A 20,043-nucleotide genomic window follows, 5' to 3' on the forward strand; every position below is an offset into this window, starting at 1 on the left:
GGAACAAAAACTTTGTGCAAATTGCATAGATCACTTTTTAATTGAAAACATCACAATCCTGAATTTCCATATTACTTTGTCATTGAATTAAAGAGCTATTAAAATTATTTACAGTATTTGATGAAGAAAACACGTTTAAAATTCAGTTTGCAGCAAAACCTAAATCTTAGCACCAGAAAGGGAGGCATTCTTCTTCGCATTAGTCAATAGTGACATTTCTTTACAAATGGGGTATTCGCTTTTCATTTGATCAAACGCACCTTCAAATCTGTCACAGTAATCCGCTATGAACTTGTAGTAGCTCCCAGATTTTTCCACATTTTCTGCTTTCACATTTGGGGGCGCTATTAATTTACTCAACAGTCGAGCCATGTAAAATTTGGCCATCAAACCTGGCCGTACGTACATTTCAGGGAACTGTTCCGGCATTTTGCCTGATTTGTCTTCGAATGTTTTTAAAAATTCGTTGAAATAATTAATAGATTTATTAATGCTCGAATTCAGTTTCTTAGCACTCGCAACTGAAACATCCTTTTTGGAAGCAAACAGATCCTTTTGTAAATCTGAGATGTCTGAAAACGTCTCGCCCAATTCGAATTGCAACTGCCTGCAGATTTGTAGATAATGTTCAGGACTCAAATTGGTAAGGGCCGAGATTAGAAGATCAGTTCTTTTCTTGTTCATTGATATCTAAACGTAAACAGTTTCAAGCCCCAAAAATTAAACTGGGAACACCATTGCTTAAATTTTGGAGTTGATTTTAGTAATATTTCTTAATATTTCCCAATACTGTGAGCCCACGGTCGCGACGGATAGTAATAGGGGAAATATTTTAAAATCGAAATACTGACACGTTTTAAACACTCAAAACTCGATAATTATAATTCATGTAAACATTTTGTAGAATATTACCTTTAGAGTTAGATTACCACCTTCAACAATTGTGCAGCCACGTCAATTTTAGTTTACTTTTTTCTACAATTTTTTAAATCGAAGCTTCCAGCAAGCTGGCCTATCAGTAGCCTTTAACACACTAGCTCAAGCTATCAATATGGGCAATGCAGAGACAAAGATCAGTCACAATGATAACTGCAAGAGACGCTAAGATATGAGCATAAATCTGCATGTGCATGTTGCGTGATCATCATTGCTCACCCAAACTGAGGGGAGCGTTGCAATAAATGCTATCAGCCAATGCGAGGGACAAATAACCCCAATACTCTACTCGCCTAACGAGTGGTAGACGGTAAGGACTCCCATCTTTTAATCTCACCTAATGAGAGGGAGGATCAACCAATTTTACTTTCCGCACCAAAAATAAAGTCCTCTGAATTTAATATTTAACTAATGTTAAAATTATACACTAATCTTTGCAAGGTAAAGAGTATTCATAAAGGTCAGTTAGGATTCCCAACTTCTTACAAACTAACCTTCCGTTGCAAATCGGATTCAAAATTTGCCAAATTTTTGAATAGCTGACTGTGATCTCTAATCAAGTCAAGGTAGTCTCGGCACCACTGGTTCTCAGTAAAGAAGAGTTTGGCTTGGTTGCACTTTGCCTGGCCGAAAAGGAAGACCTCCCTTGCTTCCTCAAAAGTTGAGACCTGACTGCACGTAACCTGGAAGTTCACTCGAACATTGGGAAAACATGGCTTCACAAGATCCACGAGACGATGGTTCAAATCAAATGAGCAGAATGTTGCGTCCTGGATATCTCTCGCTGCCTCCTGAAGTATTTCATTGTAACGATCAATATAGCAAATATTTAATATTATCTGACTAACATCGGATGAATTGCTATCGGACGACAGCCGAGCATGAGTTAAAAGTAGCCTTCAGTAGGAGGAGGAGGAGGAGGAGGAGGAGGAGGAGGAGGAGGAGGAGGAGGAGGAGGAGGAGGAGGAGGAGGAGGAGGAGGAGGAGGAGGAGGAGGAGGAGGAGGAGGAGGAGGAGGAGGAGAAATAGTGACCTGGATGAATTCATTATTGGGTTTCAAATGAATTTTATTAGAGCTTATATTAGACAACTACTAAGATACAGAATTTTAAAAAAAGGTTTTAAATTTGGCACTTTTCTTTCTCACTTAAATGTTCGTAGTAAACTGCCGCAAACTCGTCATTCCTTAAAACTCTTTTGTTGACAGAACAATTTAGATCACGTAAAACTAAGAGATCAAGCGTGAAAAAGTCAAATAACTCAAGCGAGCAAAAAATACTAAACCAAAATGGTCAATCGAAAACTTTTTATTCAGAAAAGATAACAGTTACAAACAATGATTCAAACTTCGTTCGAGAGCATTTATAAAACGTCAGTGAAGTAATATGATGTCACTCGACTATGTTCAATTTAACTAGAGTGAGATCTCTCAAATTTAACACGAACCAATAATTTCTTTACTTTTCTGAAATCAACGGTGTTGGCAAAAACGGCTAACAAAAAATAAAAAATTAAGCCCACGGCTGTATTGGTCATAACATCTCTATTCCGCCCAACCATTAAAATTGTTGTGTGGTCGGTTTGTTGGCTAAAACTCTCATTAGCTAAACCCTCTGACTGTCAATTCAGCTATTGCAAAGATAACCTAAGACGACACTAATTGTGCTCTCGTTTCTAACCTAAATGGTGTGCAAAGCTTTTTTCGAATTTTCATCAAAAATACATTGCTCAAAAAAAAACATTTCTCATCAATAAACTGTTCTCCCACTCCTTGACTGCCTTACTCGGAGGCCTGCTTGTGAGCTAAAAAGCTCGTCAGGCAACCCTATGGAGATCATTTAAAAATGTTTAAAATGACTTTTGGTTTCCCTTTCTCGCTAGTCAAAACTTAGCTTGCAGATTGCCGGAAAATAGCCGCCGTTGACGCGCTAGACGCACATCGGGATTGAAACAGAAAAAGAAAAAAGAAGATATAAATTGACAAAATTTTCAAAAATTGTTCTAATTCAGTATTGAGTTTCAGCTGGATTCTAAAACTATACTTAATTTAGCTTCTAAAATGAAGGGCATTCAGCTTAATACTAATGTCAGCTAGCAATCGCTCTAATAAACTTTGAACATACCCGGCAGATTGCCGGAAAATAGCCGCCGTTGATTCCAATAAGCAAGATTGGGATTGAAAGAATAGAAGATATTGAAAAAAAAAGATTTTTGTACAAAAACATTTTTTAAGTCCGATTTATTTTGATGGCATTTCGGAGTTGAACATAACGTATTTCTTTTTCTTAGAGAAAGGCTACAAGGGCTACTATCAATACCAATAAGCATTAGAGATGGTAACTAAGACTTATAGGAACGACGTTCAAATAGCGGTTATCTAAAATTGGGCTTTATGGGTTTATCTCGTTTCTACTTCTGACTTCAATTTTTTATACTGACTCTGTTCATTTTGAATTGCTTTGCTGAGCAACTGATGTTCAAAATCACTTTTAGCAGAATGGGAGAAGAGAGAAACTAGCCTAGAGAAGTCAAAAAGATATCACGCAAAATGTTGAAAAAGCGGCAAAATGAGGTAAAGCGAAACATTTTTTTATTCGACGAAGTAAAAACATACCCGGCAGATTACCGGAAAATAGCCGCCGTTGATTCCAATAAGCATGATTGGGATTGAAATAACAGAAGATATTGCAAAAGAAAGATTTTTGTACAAAAACATTTTTTTTTAAGTCCGATTTATTTTGAAGGCATTTCGTAGTTGAACATACTTCTGTTTCTTAGAGAGAGGCTACAGGGGCTCCTATCAATAACAATAAGCATTAGAGATGGTAAATAAGACTTAGAGGAACGACGTTCAAATAGCGGGCATCTAAAATTGGGCTTTATGGGTTTATCCCGTTTCTATTTCTGACATCCATTTTTGTACTAACTCTGTTCATTTTGAATTGCTTTGCTGAGCAACTGATGTTCAAAATCACTTTTAGCAGAATGAGAGAAGAGAGAAACTAGCCTAGAGAAGTCAAAAAGATTTCACGCAAAATGTTGAAAAGGCGGCAAAATGAGGTAAAGCGAAACATTTTTTCATTCGACGAAGTAAAAAAAAAATAGGAGCGCTATAATAGCCGGCTGAATAGATGAGGGCGGCTAATAAAAAAAATAGGAGCGCTATAATAGCCGGCTGAGAAGATGAGGGCGGCTATTAATAACCTAATGCACCATGACTTAACGACCGGGCTTTATCGGTTTATCCAGTTTCTTTCGATTTTGCTCTTTTGACATTGACCGTATTCACTACATTGCGTAATTCAATGCGTGAGAATTTAGAATCCATTTAGTTGAAACAGTGAGTAAGATAAGTCAGAAGTCAAACGTGAAAATTGTGACTTACGTAATACGAAAAACGTGATCCTAATGTAAAGCGAATTAAAAAAAACATAGCCGGAAGAATTCCGGAAACGACTCGAAGTGGAAATCCACTTGAACGCCATCCAACCACTCATCAGACAAAACATGCTTCCATTTATTTATGATTATCTTGAAAGAAAACTATAAAACAAAAAAGTAAAAAGAATCAAATCTGTTAAAATAAGATAAAAAATCTGCTCAAATTTTGTCATAAATTGAGATCTCGAAAAAAGATTTCTACCAATATTACTTCATCAAAACAACTAGTACCTACTAAAACCACTTATGAGATTTTTTTAAATACTTGAAGCCAAATCATGAGAAAGTAAGCTCTTACAAACAACTTGGACTAAAAATCAAGAAAAAAGTTAATAAATTTTTTAATATTACAAAAGCAAATAAATCCAACGAAAATTCCTTTCAGTCAATAGGGTATCCAGATGCTTGCAAAACAACAATAGGGAAGTCATAATAGGCTAAAAAAACTTGCCTAAAAAAACGAAAAACTGCAAAAAAGTTCCAATTTTCGCCATTTTTGACAACACAAAAATGCCTTATATCCATTAAACTGAAAACACTTGTTATCTAAACATTGCTCAATTATTGAGGCAGTAAAACAAAACAATCGTCAAAAAATAGCACAAAAATTAGCAAAATACATAAAAAACCTCCGAATTAGCATAAAATTCAATTTAATTTCCAGAAACCTTCAAACCATTACCAAAACAAGCCTAAAATTAAAACAAAATCATAACCAAACCTCTTAACCAAAAAAAATAAAAAAATGAAAAAATTGCTTGAAAATGCCGCACGTGAACAAAAAATTTTGCTCGCTTACAGAACAAAAAACCACTCTTTTTACTCCACTCTTCATTTTGTTCAGCAAAAAAATTCCTCTAAATGTTTTCACGTGTTTCATTTCCTGCGTCAAAATTCACTCCAATACTCCTCTTCGAGTCGTAAAAAGGAGAGCACCTAAATAATAGCCGTTTGAGAGGCTGACGGCGGCTATTAATAAATCTATCTGAAGTACAGCTCCTCGAGGAATTTATTTTCCCACATTTTCGAGACAACTTTCCAGTTTCTAGTTCTGCAAACATCGTAATCAACCTGATGTCCAGCATTGAACCACTATTTTGGGCGCAAAGACGTATTAGGTTTTCAATTCGATATAAGTTTCACTGACCTCATAAGTCTGCCGCATTTCCTGTTCCGGTATACTTTTGAAAGTCCACGAGGAATTAAGGAGGTTGATAGCATACTTCACACAACACCTGTCAATGTCAGCTTTACAGTGTTCGACCTTCTCCTTCGAAGATTCTTTATCCGCATCCTGTCCTTCCGGTTTGCTATTATCCTCTTCCTGCAATGATATCTGAAGCTTCTCGAAAGCACAGTAAGCTGCATGGAGACATTCTCGTGCCTCGCTGTAGAGTTCATCGGTGACGAAACATTGGGAAAGAGTAGCACAGTTAAGAGACCAATCCACCCAATCAACTTTCTCAACATCACCTGGAAATAAAACGACGTATCAGTGTAATTTTTATTTGCAAAGACGAAGAACTCTTAGTAAGTTCAAATGCTGTTCTACCAAAAGATAAATTCGCAAAGGTCACGGGAACATTATTTCCAAACATACCCGGCAGATTGCCGGAAAATAGCCGCCGTTGATTCTAATAAGCATGAATGGGATTGAAAGAATAGAAGATATTGAAAAAAAAAGATTTTTGTACAAAAACATTTTTTAAGTCCGATTTATTTTGATGGCATTTCGTAGTTGAACATACTTCTGTTTCTTAGAGAGAGGCTACAGGGGCTACTATCCATACCAATAGGCATTAGAAATGGTAACTAAGGCTTACAGGAACGTCGTTCAAATAGCGGGCATCTAAAATTGGGCTTTATGGGTTTATCCCGTTTCTCTTTCTGACTTCAATTTTTTTTACTGAATCTGTTCATTTTGAATTGCTTTGCTGAGCAACTGAAGTTCAAATTCACTTTTAGCAGAATGAGAAAAGAAAGAAACTAGCCTAGAGAAGTCAAAAAGATTTCACGCAAAATATCGAAAAAGCGGCAAAAGGGTAAAGCGAAAAAAAGTTCGACGAAGTAAAAAAAACATAGCAGGACAAGTCCTGACGTACAATTCAAAGAATTTTCAATGACTTAACAGAAAAACTAGACCTAGAATGGATTATGAGTGAATTAAGAAAACCATTTTAAAAAAATCAGATAAAAAATAAGAAAAAAAAACAGAAAATCAATGTCAAAATGCCGCATGTGAACAAAAAAACCACTAGCGAGAAACCAAATTTTTGTTCAAACACCGTTTTCTCACTCTACTTTAAAATTAGAGCGAAAAAAATTCACTCCGCAAAACCACTTGTTTTTTCGCCCAATTTCCTGTTTCGGCGTGACCAAAATCACTACTCAAAATCACTTCAAAAATCATGAAAATGAGTGAACAGATCTTAAAAAAAAGACAGCGCCTCAATACAATTCAAATTCTTTGAATTGTAAAAAAAAATAGAAGCAATATAATAGCCGGCTGAGAAGATGAGGGAGCCTTTTTAATAACTAAAACAAAATTAATCAAAGAGGTCTCTTGAAAAAAAAAATCATTTAAATGACAGATAATTAAACATAGCTGGAAGAAACGGGTATTTCGACCCAAATAAGCAGAAAATAGAAATTATGGCAATCGAAAAGAGAGAATCTCTAGATGGAACTTACTGTTTCCTCATTTTTCAATAAAAAAATCTAACTGAATGAAAACTATATATAAAAACAGATATTCAACAAAAGAAAAATGAATTTTTTGACATTTTTTCAGGAAGCATTTTGACATTTGTAAATTATCGTTGGACATTTTTTATCGTTACATATAAATCTGCAGGCTATTATGTTTTATAAAACACCATTCTGTCCACAATGAGGGATTTGCCCAATTTCATTTTTCGGACTTCAAACATTGAAGATAAACTAAATACAGCAAACAAAAACAAATTTGTTCAAAAAATTAAACGAAGCAGAAAGATTCATTTAGTCTAGACCACACACACACGCACACACACACACAAAGTTTATCAGTACTCTAACAAAACATAACATAGCTCTAATTCATTTACCATCCTCTAAGATGAATACTTTAAGAGTACAGAAAAATATAACACTTTTTGCATCAAAACTTGGTTAGATATAAGTATAATTCTTCTTCAAATAATACTTTGTGTAGTGATATCGTTAACATTCGCTGCTCAATTTGGCTTTTCGTGGCTGTTCGCTGCTTCCCTGGAAAAACAACAGCGCATTAGATCTGTATAATCAGTGACGACTAATCATTTCCATAAATTTTGCAAACAACGATTTGCTTACCAACGGTGATGGAAAATTCATAATTACAAAGCAAATTAAAATGGGTTTTATTGTAACGCTCCAATCAATTTAGCTAGTCATAAATTTTGCCCTCCACGTATTATAAGTTGACTTTGTAAAATGCTCAAAATTAATACCAATTGTATTTTTCGGTCTTAAGCGGCCTCTATTGCAGCAGTTAGTCTAGACCTGATGTTTCTCAAATCAAGCTTCCAAATTCGAGATTTGAACAGCTAGAAGTTTTTCAGGAAAAAAGACCGACTAACAAAGGGGAAAACTAGGGGGTTCAAGCAGTTGAGATGGGTGTGTTGGGACGGCTGCACGAAAGTGTGGTCCAAATCAGCCAGTTGGAGGAGGGTAGACGGGGGAGAGTTGAGAGAGGGGGCAACTGAGGGGGCCAAATTTTGAATATCAAGACTAAATTATCTCCTCAAAACAGAATCCGAGAGTCGAATACTTAGGGACTAGTAAGACGTCAGGTATTAAGAAAACTGCACAAGCGGAAGTCATTTTTTGTTCATCCTCTTTTTGAGGTGAAAAGTAAAAAGATCAGACGAAAAACTGTTCAAGCGAACACTTGCATAAATAAGACCACAGGACTAATATAATTGCTACGAACTTTTCCCATAATAAAAGTTTTAAATCAGTTCTCCAGTGCGCTCTTAAACTTCGTGGTTTAAAAAAACTTGGCTTAGCAGAGCAATTTTCTTCAACTGTTTTCCTCGGAATCTAATCTAAAAAAATGGTAAAATGGTAAAGCGAAAAAAAGTTTGACGAAGTAAAAAAACATAGCAGAACAAGTCCTGACGTACAATTCAAAGAATTTTCAATGACTAAACAGAAAAACTAGACTTAGAATGGACAATGAGTGAATTAAGAAAACCATTTAAAAAACTCAGATAAAAAAATAAAAAAAAAACAGAAAATCAATGTCAAAATGCCGCATGTGAAAAAAGAAACCACTAGCGAGAAACCGAATTTTTGTTCAAACACCGATTTCTCACTCTACTTTAAAATTAGAGTGAAAAAAATTCACGCCGCAAAACCACTCGCTTTTTCGCTCCATTTCCTGTTTCGGCGTGATCAAAACCACTACTCCAATTTGACTTCACAAATCATGCAAATGTGAGAACAGATCTTAAAAAAAGACAGCGCCCCAATACAATTCAAATTCTTTGAATTGTAAAAAAAATAGACGCCCTATAATAGCCGGCTGAGAAGATGAGGGCGGCTATTAATAACTAAAACAATATTAATCAAAGGTCTCTTGAAAAAAATCATTGAAATTACAGATAATTAAGCATAGCTGGAAGAAACGGGTATTTTGACCCAAATATGCAAAAAATAGAAATTATGGCAATCGAAAAGAGAGAATCTCTAGATGGAACTTACTGTTTCCTCATTTTTCAAAAAAAAATCTAACTGAATGAAAACTATATATAAAAACAGATATTCAACAAAAGAAAAATGAATTTTTTGACATTTTGTCAGGAAGCATTTGACAATTGTAAATTATCGTTTGACATTTTTTATCGTTATATATATATATATATATATCTGCAGAGTTGAGAGATGGGGCAACTGAGGGGGCCAAATTTTGAATATCAAGACTAAATTATCTCCTCAAAACAGAATCCGAGAGTCGAATACTTAGGGACTAGTAAGACGTCAGGTATTAAGAAAACTGCACAAGCGTAAGTCCTTTTTTGTTCATCCTGTTTTTGAGGTCGAAAAGTAAAAAGATCAGACGAAAAACTGTTCAAGCGAACACTTGCATAAATAAGACCACAGGACTAATATAATTGCTACGAACTTTTCCCATAATAAAAGTTTTAAATCAGTTCTCCAGTGCGTTCTTAAACTTCGTGGTTTAAAAAAACTGGGCTTAGCAGAGCAATTTTCTTCAACTGTTTTCCTCGGAATCTATTCTAAAAAAATGGTAAAATTGTAAAGCGAAAAAAAGTTTGACGAAGTAAAAAAAAAACATAGCAGAACAAGTCCTGACGTACAATTCAAAGAATTTTCAATGACTAAACAGAAAAACTAGACCTAGAATGGACAATGAGTGAATTAAGAAAACCATTTAAAAAACTCAGATAAAAAAAACAGAAAATCAATGTCAACATGCCGCATGTGAAAAAAGAAACCACTAGCGCGAAACCGAATTTTTGTTCAAACACCGATTTCTCACTCTACTTTAAAATTAGAGTGAAAAATATTCACGCCGCAAAACCACTCGCTTTTTCGCTCCATTTCCTGTTTCGGCGTGATCAAAATCACTACTCCAATTTGACTTCACAAATCATGCAAATGTGAGAACAGATCTTAAAAAAAGACAGCGCCCCAATACAATTCAAATTCTTTGAATTGTAAAAAAAATAGACGCCCTATAATAGCCGGCTGAGAAGATGAGGGCGGCTATTAATAACTAAAACAATATTAATCAAAGGTCTCTTGAAAAAAATCATTGAAATTACAGATAATTAAACATAGCTGGAAGAAACGGGTATTTTGACACAAATATGCAAAAAATAGAAATTATGGCAATCGAAAAGAGAGAATCTCTAGATGGAACTTACTGTTTCCTCATTTTTCAAAAAAAAATCTAACTGAATGAAAACTATATATAAAAACAGATATTCAACAAAAGAAAAATGAATTTTTTGACATTATGTCAGGAAGCATTTGACAATTGTAAATTATCGTTTGACATTTTTTATCGTTATATATATATATATCTGCAGAGTTGAGAGATGGGGCAACTGAGGGGGCCAAATTTTGAATATCAAGACTAAATTATCTCCTCAAAACAGAATCCGAGAGTCGAATACTTAGGGACTAGTAAGACGTCAGGTATTAAGAAAACTGCACAAGCGGAAGTCATTTTTTGTTCATCCTCTTTTTGAGGTGAAAAGTAAAAAGATCAGACGAAAAACTGTTCAAGCGAACACTTGCATAAATAAGACCACAGGACTAATGTAATTGCTACGAACTTTTCCCATAATAAAAGTTTTAAATCAGTTCTCCAGTGCGTTCTTAAACTTCGTGGTTTAAAAAAACTTGGCTTAGCAGAGCAAGTTTCTTCTAAAAAATCTAAAAAAATGGTAAAATGGTAAAGCGGAAAAAAGTTCGACGAAGTAAAAAAAACATAGCAGGACAAGTCCTGACGTATAATTCAAAGAGTTTTCAATGACTAAACAGATAAACTAGACCTAGAATGGACTATAAGTGAATTAAGAAAACCATTTTAAAAAAATCAGATAAAAAATCAGACAAAAAAAAACAGAAAATCGATGTCAAAATGCCGCATGTGAACAAAGAAATCACTAGCGAGAAACCGAATTTTTGTTCAAACACCGTTTTCTCACTCTACTTTAAAATTAGAGCGAAAAAATTCACGCCGCAAAACCACTCGCTTTTTCGCTCCATTTCCTGTTTCGGCGTGACCAAAATCACTACTCCAATTTGACTTCAAAAATCATGAAAATGTGTGAACAGATCTTAAAAAAAAAGACAGCGCCCCAATACAATTCAAATTCTTTGAATTGTAAAAAAAGAAGCGCTATAATAGCCGGCTGAGAAGATGAGGGCGGCTATTAATAACTAAAACAAAATTAATCAAAGAGGTCTCTTGAAAAAAATCATTTAAATTACAGATAATTAAACATAGCTGGAAGAAACAGGTATTTCGACCCAAATATTCAGAAAATAGAAATTATGGCAATCGAAAAGAGAGAATCTCTAGATGGAACTTACTGTTTCCTCATTTTTCAAAAAAAATCTAACTGAATGAAAACTATATATAAAAACAGACTTTCAACAAAAGAAAAATGAATTTTTTGACATTTTTTCAGGAAGCATTTTGACATTTGTAAATTATCGTTTGACATTTTTTATCGTTACATATATATCTGCTGGCTATTATGTTTTAAAAACACCACAAGGAGGGATTTGCTTAATTTCATCTTCCGGCCTTCAAACATTGAAGATAAACTAAATACAGCGAACAAAAACAAATTTGTTCAAAAAATTATACGAAGCAGAAAGCTTCATTTAGTCTACACCACACACACACGCACACACACAGACATACACAGACCACACACACACAATGTTTATCAGTATTCTAACAAAACATAACATAGCTCTAATTCATTTACCATCCTCTAAGATGAATACTTTAAGAGTACAGAAAAAAATAATACTTTTTGCATCAAAACTTGGTTAGATATAAGAATAAATCTTCTTCATGTAATACTTTGTGTAGTGATATCGTTAACTTTCGCTGCTCAATTTGGCTTTTCGTGGCTGTTCGCTGCTTCCCTGGAAAAACAACAGCGGATTAGATCTGTATAATCAGTGACGACTAATCATTTCCATACATTTTGCAAACAACGATTTGCTTACCAACGGTGATAGAAATTTCACAATTACAAAGCAAATTAAAATGGGTTTTATTGTAACGCTCCAATCAATTTAGCTAGTCATAAATTCCCCCCCCCCCCCACGTATTATAAGTTGACTTAGTAAAATGCTCAAAATTAATATCAATTGTATTTTTCGGTCTTAAGCGGCCTCTATATCAGCAGTTAGTCTAGACCTGATGTTTCTCAAATCAAGCTTCCAAATTCGAACTCTGAACAACTAGAAGTTTTTCAGGAAAACAGACCCGACTAACAAAGGGGAAAACTAAGGGGTTCAAGCAGTTGAGATGGGGTTGTTGGGAGGGTTGCACGAAAGTGTGGTCCAAATCAGCCAGTTGGAGGAGGGTGGACTGGGGAGAGTTGAGAGATGGGGCAACTGAGGGGGCCAAATTTTGAATATCAAGACTAAATTATCTCCTCAAAACAGTTTCCGAGAGTCGAACACTTAGGGACTAGTAAGACGTCAGGTATTAAGAAAACTGCACAAGCGTAAGTCATTTTTTGTTCATCCTGTTTTTGAGGTCGAAAAGTAAAAAGATCAGACGAAAAACTGTTCAAGCGAACACTTGCATAAATAAGACCACAGGACTAATATAATTGCTACGAACTTTTCCCATAATAAAAGTTTTAAATGAGTTCTCCAGTGCGTTCTTAAACTTCGTGGTTTAAAAAAACTTGGCTTAGCAGAGCAATTTTTTTCTAAAAAAATCTAAAAAAATGGTAAAATGGTAAAGCGGAAAAAAGTTCGACGAAGTAAAAAAAACATAGCAGGACAAGTCCTGACGTATAATTCAAAGAATTTTCAATGAATAAACAGATAAACTAGACCTAGAATGGACTATAAGTGAATTAAGAAAACCATTTTAAAAAAATCAGATAAAAAATCAGACAAAAAAAACAGAAAATCGATGTCAAAATGCCGCATGTGAACAAAGAAATCACTAGCGAGAAACCGAATTTTTGTTCAAACACCGTTTTCTCACTCTACTTTAAAATTAGAGCGAAAAAAATTCACGCCGCAAAACCACTCGCTTTTTCGCTCCATTTCCTGTTTCGGCGTGACCAAAATCACTACTCCAATTTGACTTCAAAAATCATGAAAATGTGTGAACAGATCTTAAAAAAAAGACAGCGCCCCAATACAATTCAAACTCTTTGAATTGTAAAAAAAGAAGCGCTATAATAGCCGGCTGAGAAGATGAGGGCGGCTATTAATAACTAAAACAAAATTAATCAAAGAGGTCTCTTGAAAAAAATCATTTAAATTACAGATAATTAAACATAGCTGGAAGAAACAGGTATTTCGACCCAAATATGCAGAAAATAGAAATTATGGCAATCGAAAAGAGAGAATCTCTAGATGGAACTTACTGCTTCCTCATTTTTCAAAAAAAATCTAACTGAATGAAAACTATATATAAAAACAGACTTTCAACAAAAGAAAAAAAGAACTTTTTGACATTTTTTCAGGAAGCATTTTGACATTTGTAAATTATCGTTTGACATTTTTTATCGTTATATATATATATATATATATATCTGCAGAGTTGAGAGATGGGGCAACTGAGGGGGCGAAATTTTGAATATCAAGACTAAATTATCTCCTCAAAACAGAATCCGAGAGTCGAATACTTAGGGACTAGTAAGACGTCAGGTATTAAGAAAACTGCACAAGCGTAAGTCATTTTTTGTTCATCCTGTTTTTGAGGTCGAAAAGTAAAAAGATCAGACGAAAAACTGTCCAAGCGAACACTTGCATAAATAAGACCACAGGACTAATATAATTGCTACGAACTTTTCCCATAATAAAAGTTTTAAATCAGTTCTCCAGTGCGTTCTTAAACTTCGTGGTTTAAAAAAACTTGGCTTAGCAGAGCAAGTTTCTTCTAAAAAATCTAAAAAAAATGGTAAAATGGTAAAGCGGAAAAAAGTTCGACGAAGTAAAAAAAACATAGCAGGACAAGTCCTGACGTATAATTCAAAGAATTTTCAATGACTAAACAGATAAACTAGACCTAGAATGGACTATAAGTGAATTAAGAAAACCATTTTAAAAAAATCAGATAAAAAATCAGACAAAAAAAACAGAAAATCGATGTCAAAATGCCGCATGTGAACAAAGAAATCACTAGCGAGAAACCGAATTTTTGTTCAAACACCGTTTTCTCACTCTACTTTAAAATTAGAGCGAAAAAAATTCACGCCGCAAAACCACTCGCTTTTTCGCTCCATTTCCTGTTTCGGCGTGACCAAAATCACTACTCCAATTTGACTTCAAAAATCATGAAAATGTGTGAACAGATCTTAAAAAAAAGACAGCGCCCCAATACAATTCAAACTCTTTGAATTGTAAAAAAAGAAGCGCTATAATAGCCGGCTGAGAAGATGAGGGCGGCTATTAATAACTAAAACAAAATTAATCAAAGAGGTCTCTTGAAAAAAATCATTTAAATTACAGATAATTAAACATAGCTGGAAGAAACAGGTATTTCGACCCAGCGCATTAGATCTGTATAATCAGTGACGACTAATCATTTCCATAAATTTTGCAAACAACGATTTGCTTACCAACGGTGATGGAAAATTCATAATTACAAAGCAAATTAAAATGGGTTTTAATGTAACGCTCCAATCAATTTAGCTAGTCATAAATTTTCCCCTCCACGTATTATAAGTTGACTTAGTAAAATGCTCAAAATTAATACCAATTGTATTTTTCGGTCTTAAGCGGCCTCTATTGCAGCAGTTAGTGTAGACCTGATGTTTCTCAAATCAAGCTTCCAAATTCGAACTCTGAACAACTAGAAGTTTTTCAGGAAAACAGACCCGACTAACAAAGGGGAAAACTAAGGGGTTCAAGCAGTTGAGATGGGGGTGTTGGGAGGGCTGCACGAAAGTGTGGTCCAAATTTTGAATATCAAGACTAAATTATCTCCTCAAAACAGTTTCCGAGAGTCGAATACTTAGGGACTAGTAAGACGTCAGGTAATAAGAAAACTGAGGACTTTTTGAGGACGAAAAGAAAAAGGATCAGACGAAAAACTGTTCAAGCGAACACGTGCATAAAAAAAACCACAGGACTAATATAATTGCTACAAACTTTTCCCATAATAAAAGTTTGAAATCAGTACTCCAGTGCGCTCTTAAACTTCGTGGTTTAAAAAATCTTGGCTTAGCAGACCAATTTTCTTCAACCGTTTTCCTCGGAATCTAATTTAAAAAAAACTGGTTCTTTGAGAAGTCACTCCCATTGACGTACTTGGATAGGTGGTTATCGAAATATTTTGATAACTACTTTTGATGTCTCATTGATCAGTGCCGGGTTTTATTTCAGCCCGTCATTGCCTCGTCTCAACTCTGCCCGGTACACAAATCAATTTGTACATACAAAAGATTGATAACTAAGAATTCATTGTTACCTTGCCCCGACAATATTCGTTTAAGTGTCAAGTAGCACGCCAAAGTAGAATTTGTCTTCAATCCCATATGTTTCCACACTTGAGCTAACAAGTAGAGAGATGTTGTGTGCAAACTCTCAAATGACTGAGTCAATTTTTCAACACTTTCCGGTCCGCTTTGTGGTCGAAGCACGTGATCAAATGAGGAAGGCGGCTGATCAAGTCCTTTCTCACGGGACCAGGATTTGAACAATCCGCAGGCCAATTTGAGGCAGTCGCGAGCTTCTTCATATTGATGTTCGCTTTCTGTTCTGGACTTCAACACTGCTTTTTGGTTGAGGCAACAAATATGTAAAGATGTTTTCAACTGTTCTTCAGAAATTTTCTCAACTGTTGCTAGAGATTCATCAATAGATTCCATTGCCTAAAGTCATCACATAAGGAAGCAATATGAAGACGGGAGAGTTGAAATGAAACACGAAAACGACTACAAATATTTAGCGCAACACGCTGATTTACTATATTTTGTGACGCCGAAATCATTTTTAGGGCGGCACAAAAAGTGAATCCTTCCATCAAATAACGGAAGGTCCTGCAGAAGGGATTTCAATAGCGACTGTGAAAAAACTGGAGAAAACAAATGTTTACCTTTGCAAAGATGTAGATAGTTATTCGAAAAAATGTTCCTAATTCTAAATCTCGGCAGCTTTTTGGCTTAAAAGTCTACTTGCGCAGACCAGTACAAATCGTTCTCCAGCACAAATTGAAACTTCAGCATACAACTCAGTCAAAATGACATTCGAATTAATGATCTAAGTTAAAGAGGTGATCTGAGAGTTAAAAAAAAACAATTTAAGATTCTTACTTGGGAGAACTCTTCCGTTTCGAAGTAGTTGAGACTTAAGTAGTACTGCACCAAGGCAAGAGCCACATTCACTCTAGCTGCACTTTCATCTTCACTGCCTTCCTCCGTAAGATTGATATCTCCTATAGCCGCAACACACTCGCTCTCCGCATCTGATAATGACACACCACGGATTACTTTTACTACTACATTATATCGCAGCTTCCATACACCCTCCACAAAGTGAATTGAAACCAAATAAAAAAGCACTAAAATGCACTGTATAATTGAGACATTAACTTTTAAAATACTACAGTGCACTCAATGCCTAAACTTATTGACACGTTTTTTCGACAAAACATGAAGCAATTTCGTTCAATTCATCTACCTTTATTTGCTTTACAAATGACAACATTATTGCAGATAGTGAGCAACAATCGGGCTGTCAAAATAGTGGCACTATTTATTACAAAAACTTTCAATTCTTAAGATTGAATGGAAATGATCTGATCATTAGCTAAACTACAACTTCTATCAAAACAACAAAATCTTCTTGCTAAAATTGGACTAAGGGTTCTGCAAAAACTTCATTAACAAAAGCTATCACTCAGCGTGAACAAATAAATTCATTCAAAGCAACAACAATAAGTATGGCGATTTTCTCACATTTGCCTCTATGGTAAAAGAGCGAGTGTGTTGCGGCTATAGGAGATATCAATCTAACGCAGGAAGGCAGTGAAGATGAAAGTGCAGCTAGAGTGAATGTGGCTCTTGCATTGGTGCAGTATTACTTAAGTCTCAACTACTTCGAAACGGAAGAGTTCTCCCAAGTAAGCAAACAAACAAAGTCCTCAAAAAACAACAGAACACTGACAAGGGTTTCACGCAAAACTCAGAAAGCCAAAGAAAAACGTCAAGTGGGAGGTCAAAAATGTCAAGCAGACATTTTGCATAGCTTTCAATTTCGTTCGGGAGCAATTAAGCAGTTTTCGTACAAGCATTCTTAGCTGGAATAAAGGCTGGAGCATAATTAGTTGGACTCCATCTCTGTTGGTGGGTTCAATAATTCTACCAACTTAACCAAAGGAAAGCAGTTGCAGTTGTAGGAGAAACTATTGCACTTGTAGGAGCGGCTCTAACGCCAAGTATTTTTTTGATACCCTTGGTTGCTCTAAATTTAGCAGAAAAAAACTTAAAGAGCAATTTTAATGTTGGTAAAATTCGGCCATTTAGTAGGCGAATTTGCGCTGAGCTAATTTAACTTCCAAGCAAAATCCATTTGTAATTCAAAGCTAACTTGACGCTTTCTGATATTAAACTATAAAAGTAGGAATTTTCGTTGTGTTACATTTTGATGTTTATTTATACTCAGAGAGAGGAATTAACTCTCTCTCTCTCTCCCCTCTCCCTCTCTCTATCGCTCTATTGCAAAAAAGATTGTGAAAGAGCGATATAGATCACGTTCAAATCAACATCTATCAAAAAGTAGTGAAACGGACCAGATGAAAACCCGTATCATAATAAAATGATACAAAATATCATACAGAATTGAATTATTGATCGTTCACGATCTAATGTATAGAGAAATTTGACCAAACAAAATTACAGGACATCGCAGCGCACGAGACAAATCGAATCAATTTCTTACCAGCAGTTTGAGAACAATTTCCCGTAGCTAAGAAACTCAGCTAACAATATTCCCACCTTCCCACCAAGAAGCTGAGATTTTCTCACCGCAATGTCATACCATCTGCATTTTTTCATTTATTGTGAAAAACTTTTTCGAACAAAAGCTGATTTAAAGTAACATTGACGTCACAGTTCATACCAAAACAGTTGTCCAAATGCAATAAAACCAGAGCAGGCCAAAAAAAGCACACTCAGCTATCTTGTAAATTTTTCCTTTAGCTTCTTGTACATATTTACCTCATTCTACAATGTCGTAAGATAAGATGCTGAAAAACTTTCTTTAAAACCCAAGAAAACAATTAATTCTTTTCCGCTTTATCTCCTTGGGGATACAATGGTCAAAGTTTTAAAGGCAACATACAATAATTTAGGGCTTCTACCCATTCAATTAATTTTGACTATCTTATGGTGGTGCTGAAATCCGGCGTAAGAGAACGAAGCTATTCAGTTTGCTTCATTGTCCCCAGTATTCGCGGTGTTAAAACTTGGTAATATATTGTGTTCGTTTGGCCAGATATACCAAGGCCACCTTTTGCCAACAGTTCGTCTGTACCAGTTTAAAACTATTGTAAGATTTAAATTGTATGCTACCGAGAAAACAGAACTTTCTCGAACTTTTATTGGTACATGGAAATCAATATTTTTATTTAGTTTGTTCGAAGTTGATAGTTTATTATTGCAAGAGCTCTGCCGGCACAAATCAGATGCACGGAATATGTCAACTGAAGCTATAAAACAAAAATTAGGCTACCAAAAGTTCTTGATTCGTTTTTGAGCTGGGGCCAGCTTGCTAAATATATACTATTTCGAAAAATAGGTGAAAAACTGAATACTCACCTTCATCAGATACCTTTTCTGCAGCTGTTGCACCAGTGAGTCTAAGTTTCAACTCACTCAACAACTTGTTAGCTTCATATCTCGATCTGAACGGCTCTGTCTCAGGATCATTTTCGGAGCTTTCAATCAATAGCAGAACTTGTTCAAACTTCTCCTTACAATCGTCAAGGAGGTCTTTCAAATTCATTATGCTACGACTGATAGTCGAAATTTTGTGACACGCAAAGGCCAACCCTCAGGGCACCATATAATATCTGAAGTTCAAAGTTTGAGCAAATCTCAGCTTCGAACAGCTTTACACCTTTCTGACTCAGATACAGCACTGGTATGAATCTTGCTCCTTTGAGGCAGATCTTTTTGGCGGTTCTCATTGTGAGTTCTAATTGAAACACTAAACCATGTCAATTGCCCGTGCGAATTAATGACATCAAACAGGGCAGTCCCGAAGACAGTGACCCGATGACCGCACGGAGTTCTCTCACTGTAATGATCCATTGAATTTTATCTGTACAATAATTTTGTTTATCTGTAAAGATAATGTATTTGTGAACTTAATTATAGCAAGTGAACTGCCTATTTTTAATTTTGGAAAATATTTAAAACCTAAACAAAAACCGAAAAAGGCAATTCAAATTGAGCAAAAACTAAAGCAGAAAATTTGATCAAACATCGTTTTTAAAGTCCACAACAAAAATTGTTTAAAACGAATCACCTAAAATCACACTTTTTCTAATTGACATCAAAAACAAAAACGAGTGAATATATCTTTAAAAAGACAGCCTACAAGTCAATTTCCACCTCTAGTACCATCATGTCTTCAGAGTGTATTTCAGTCAACCATAATGGCTACAGTAATGTAAACTGCAAAATGAAATTTTGGCGGAATTGAACCAATAGTGAAGCAAATAATAAACTGCAGATTGCTGAAAATTATGATACAGAACAAATTTCAATAACGGCAAACGATAACTTAAAGCCAAAGAGCCGAGTCACTTGAGCGAAATGAACGAAAAATGCAAAAAAAATACAAAAGCCAGCATATTTTGGGGAACCGTGCCCTCATTGACCTCAACTTTGGGAATGAATCCGCAAAAGAAAGAGAAAATAACCGACTAATGTCCAAATAATTACTCTCAAACAA

At 35.2% G+C, this 20,043-nt stretch overlaps 1 protein-coding gene across 1 annotated transcript; it reads right to left on the minus strand.

Moving 5' to 3' along the window:
- Positions 1-21: 21 nt before the first annotated feature.
- On the minus strand, positions 22-19,152 carry LOC142335960 (KIF-binding protein-like). The gene is made up of 6 exons (XM_075384378.1): positions 18,903-19,152; positions 16,398-16,549; positions 15,554-15,956; positions 5,525-5,850; positions 1,431-1,727; positions 22-690 (listed from the first exon to the last, which is right to left on the minus strand). Exons 1-6 carry the CDS (start codon positions 19,087-19,089, stop codon positions 160-162), a joined length of 1,896 nt encoding a protein of 631 aa, XP_075240493.1. The 5' UTR covers positions 19,090-19,152; the 3' UTR covers positions 22-159.
- Positions 19,153-20,043: the final 891 nt, after the last annotated feature.

Source organism: Convolutriloba macropyga, chromosome 3 (assembly GCF_964194025.1).
Source record: "Convolutriloba macropyga chromosome 3, txConMacr16.3, whole genome shotgun sequence".
NCBI lineage: Eukaryota > Metazoa > Xenacoelomorpha > Acoela > Convolutidae > Convolutriloba > Convolutriloba macropyga.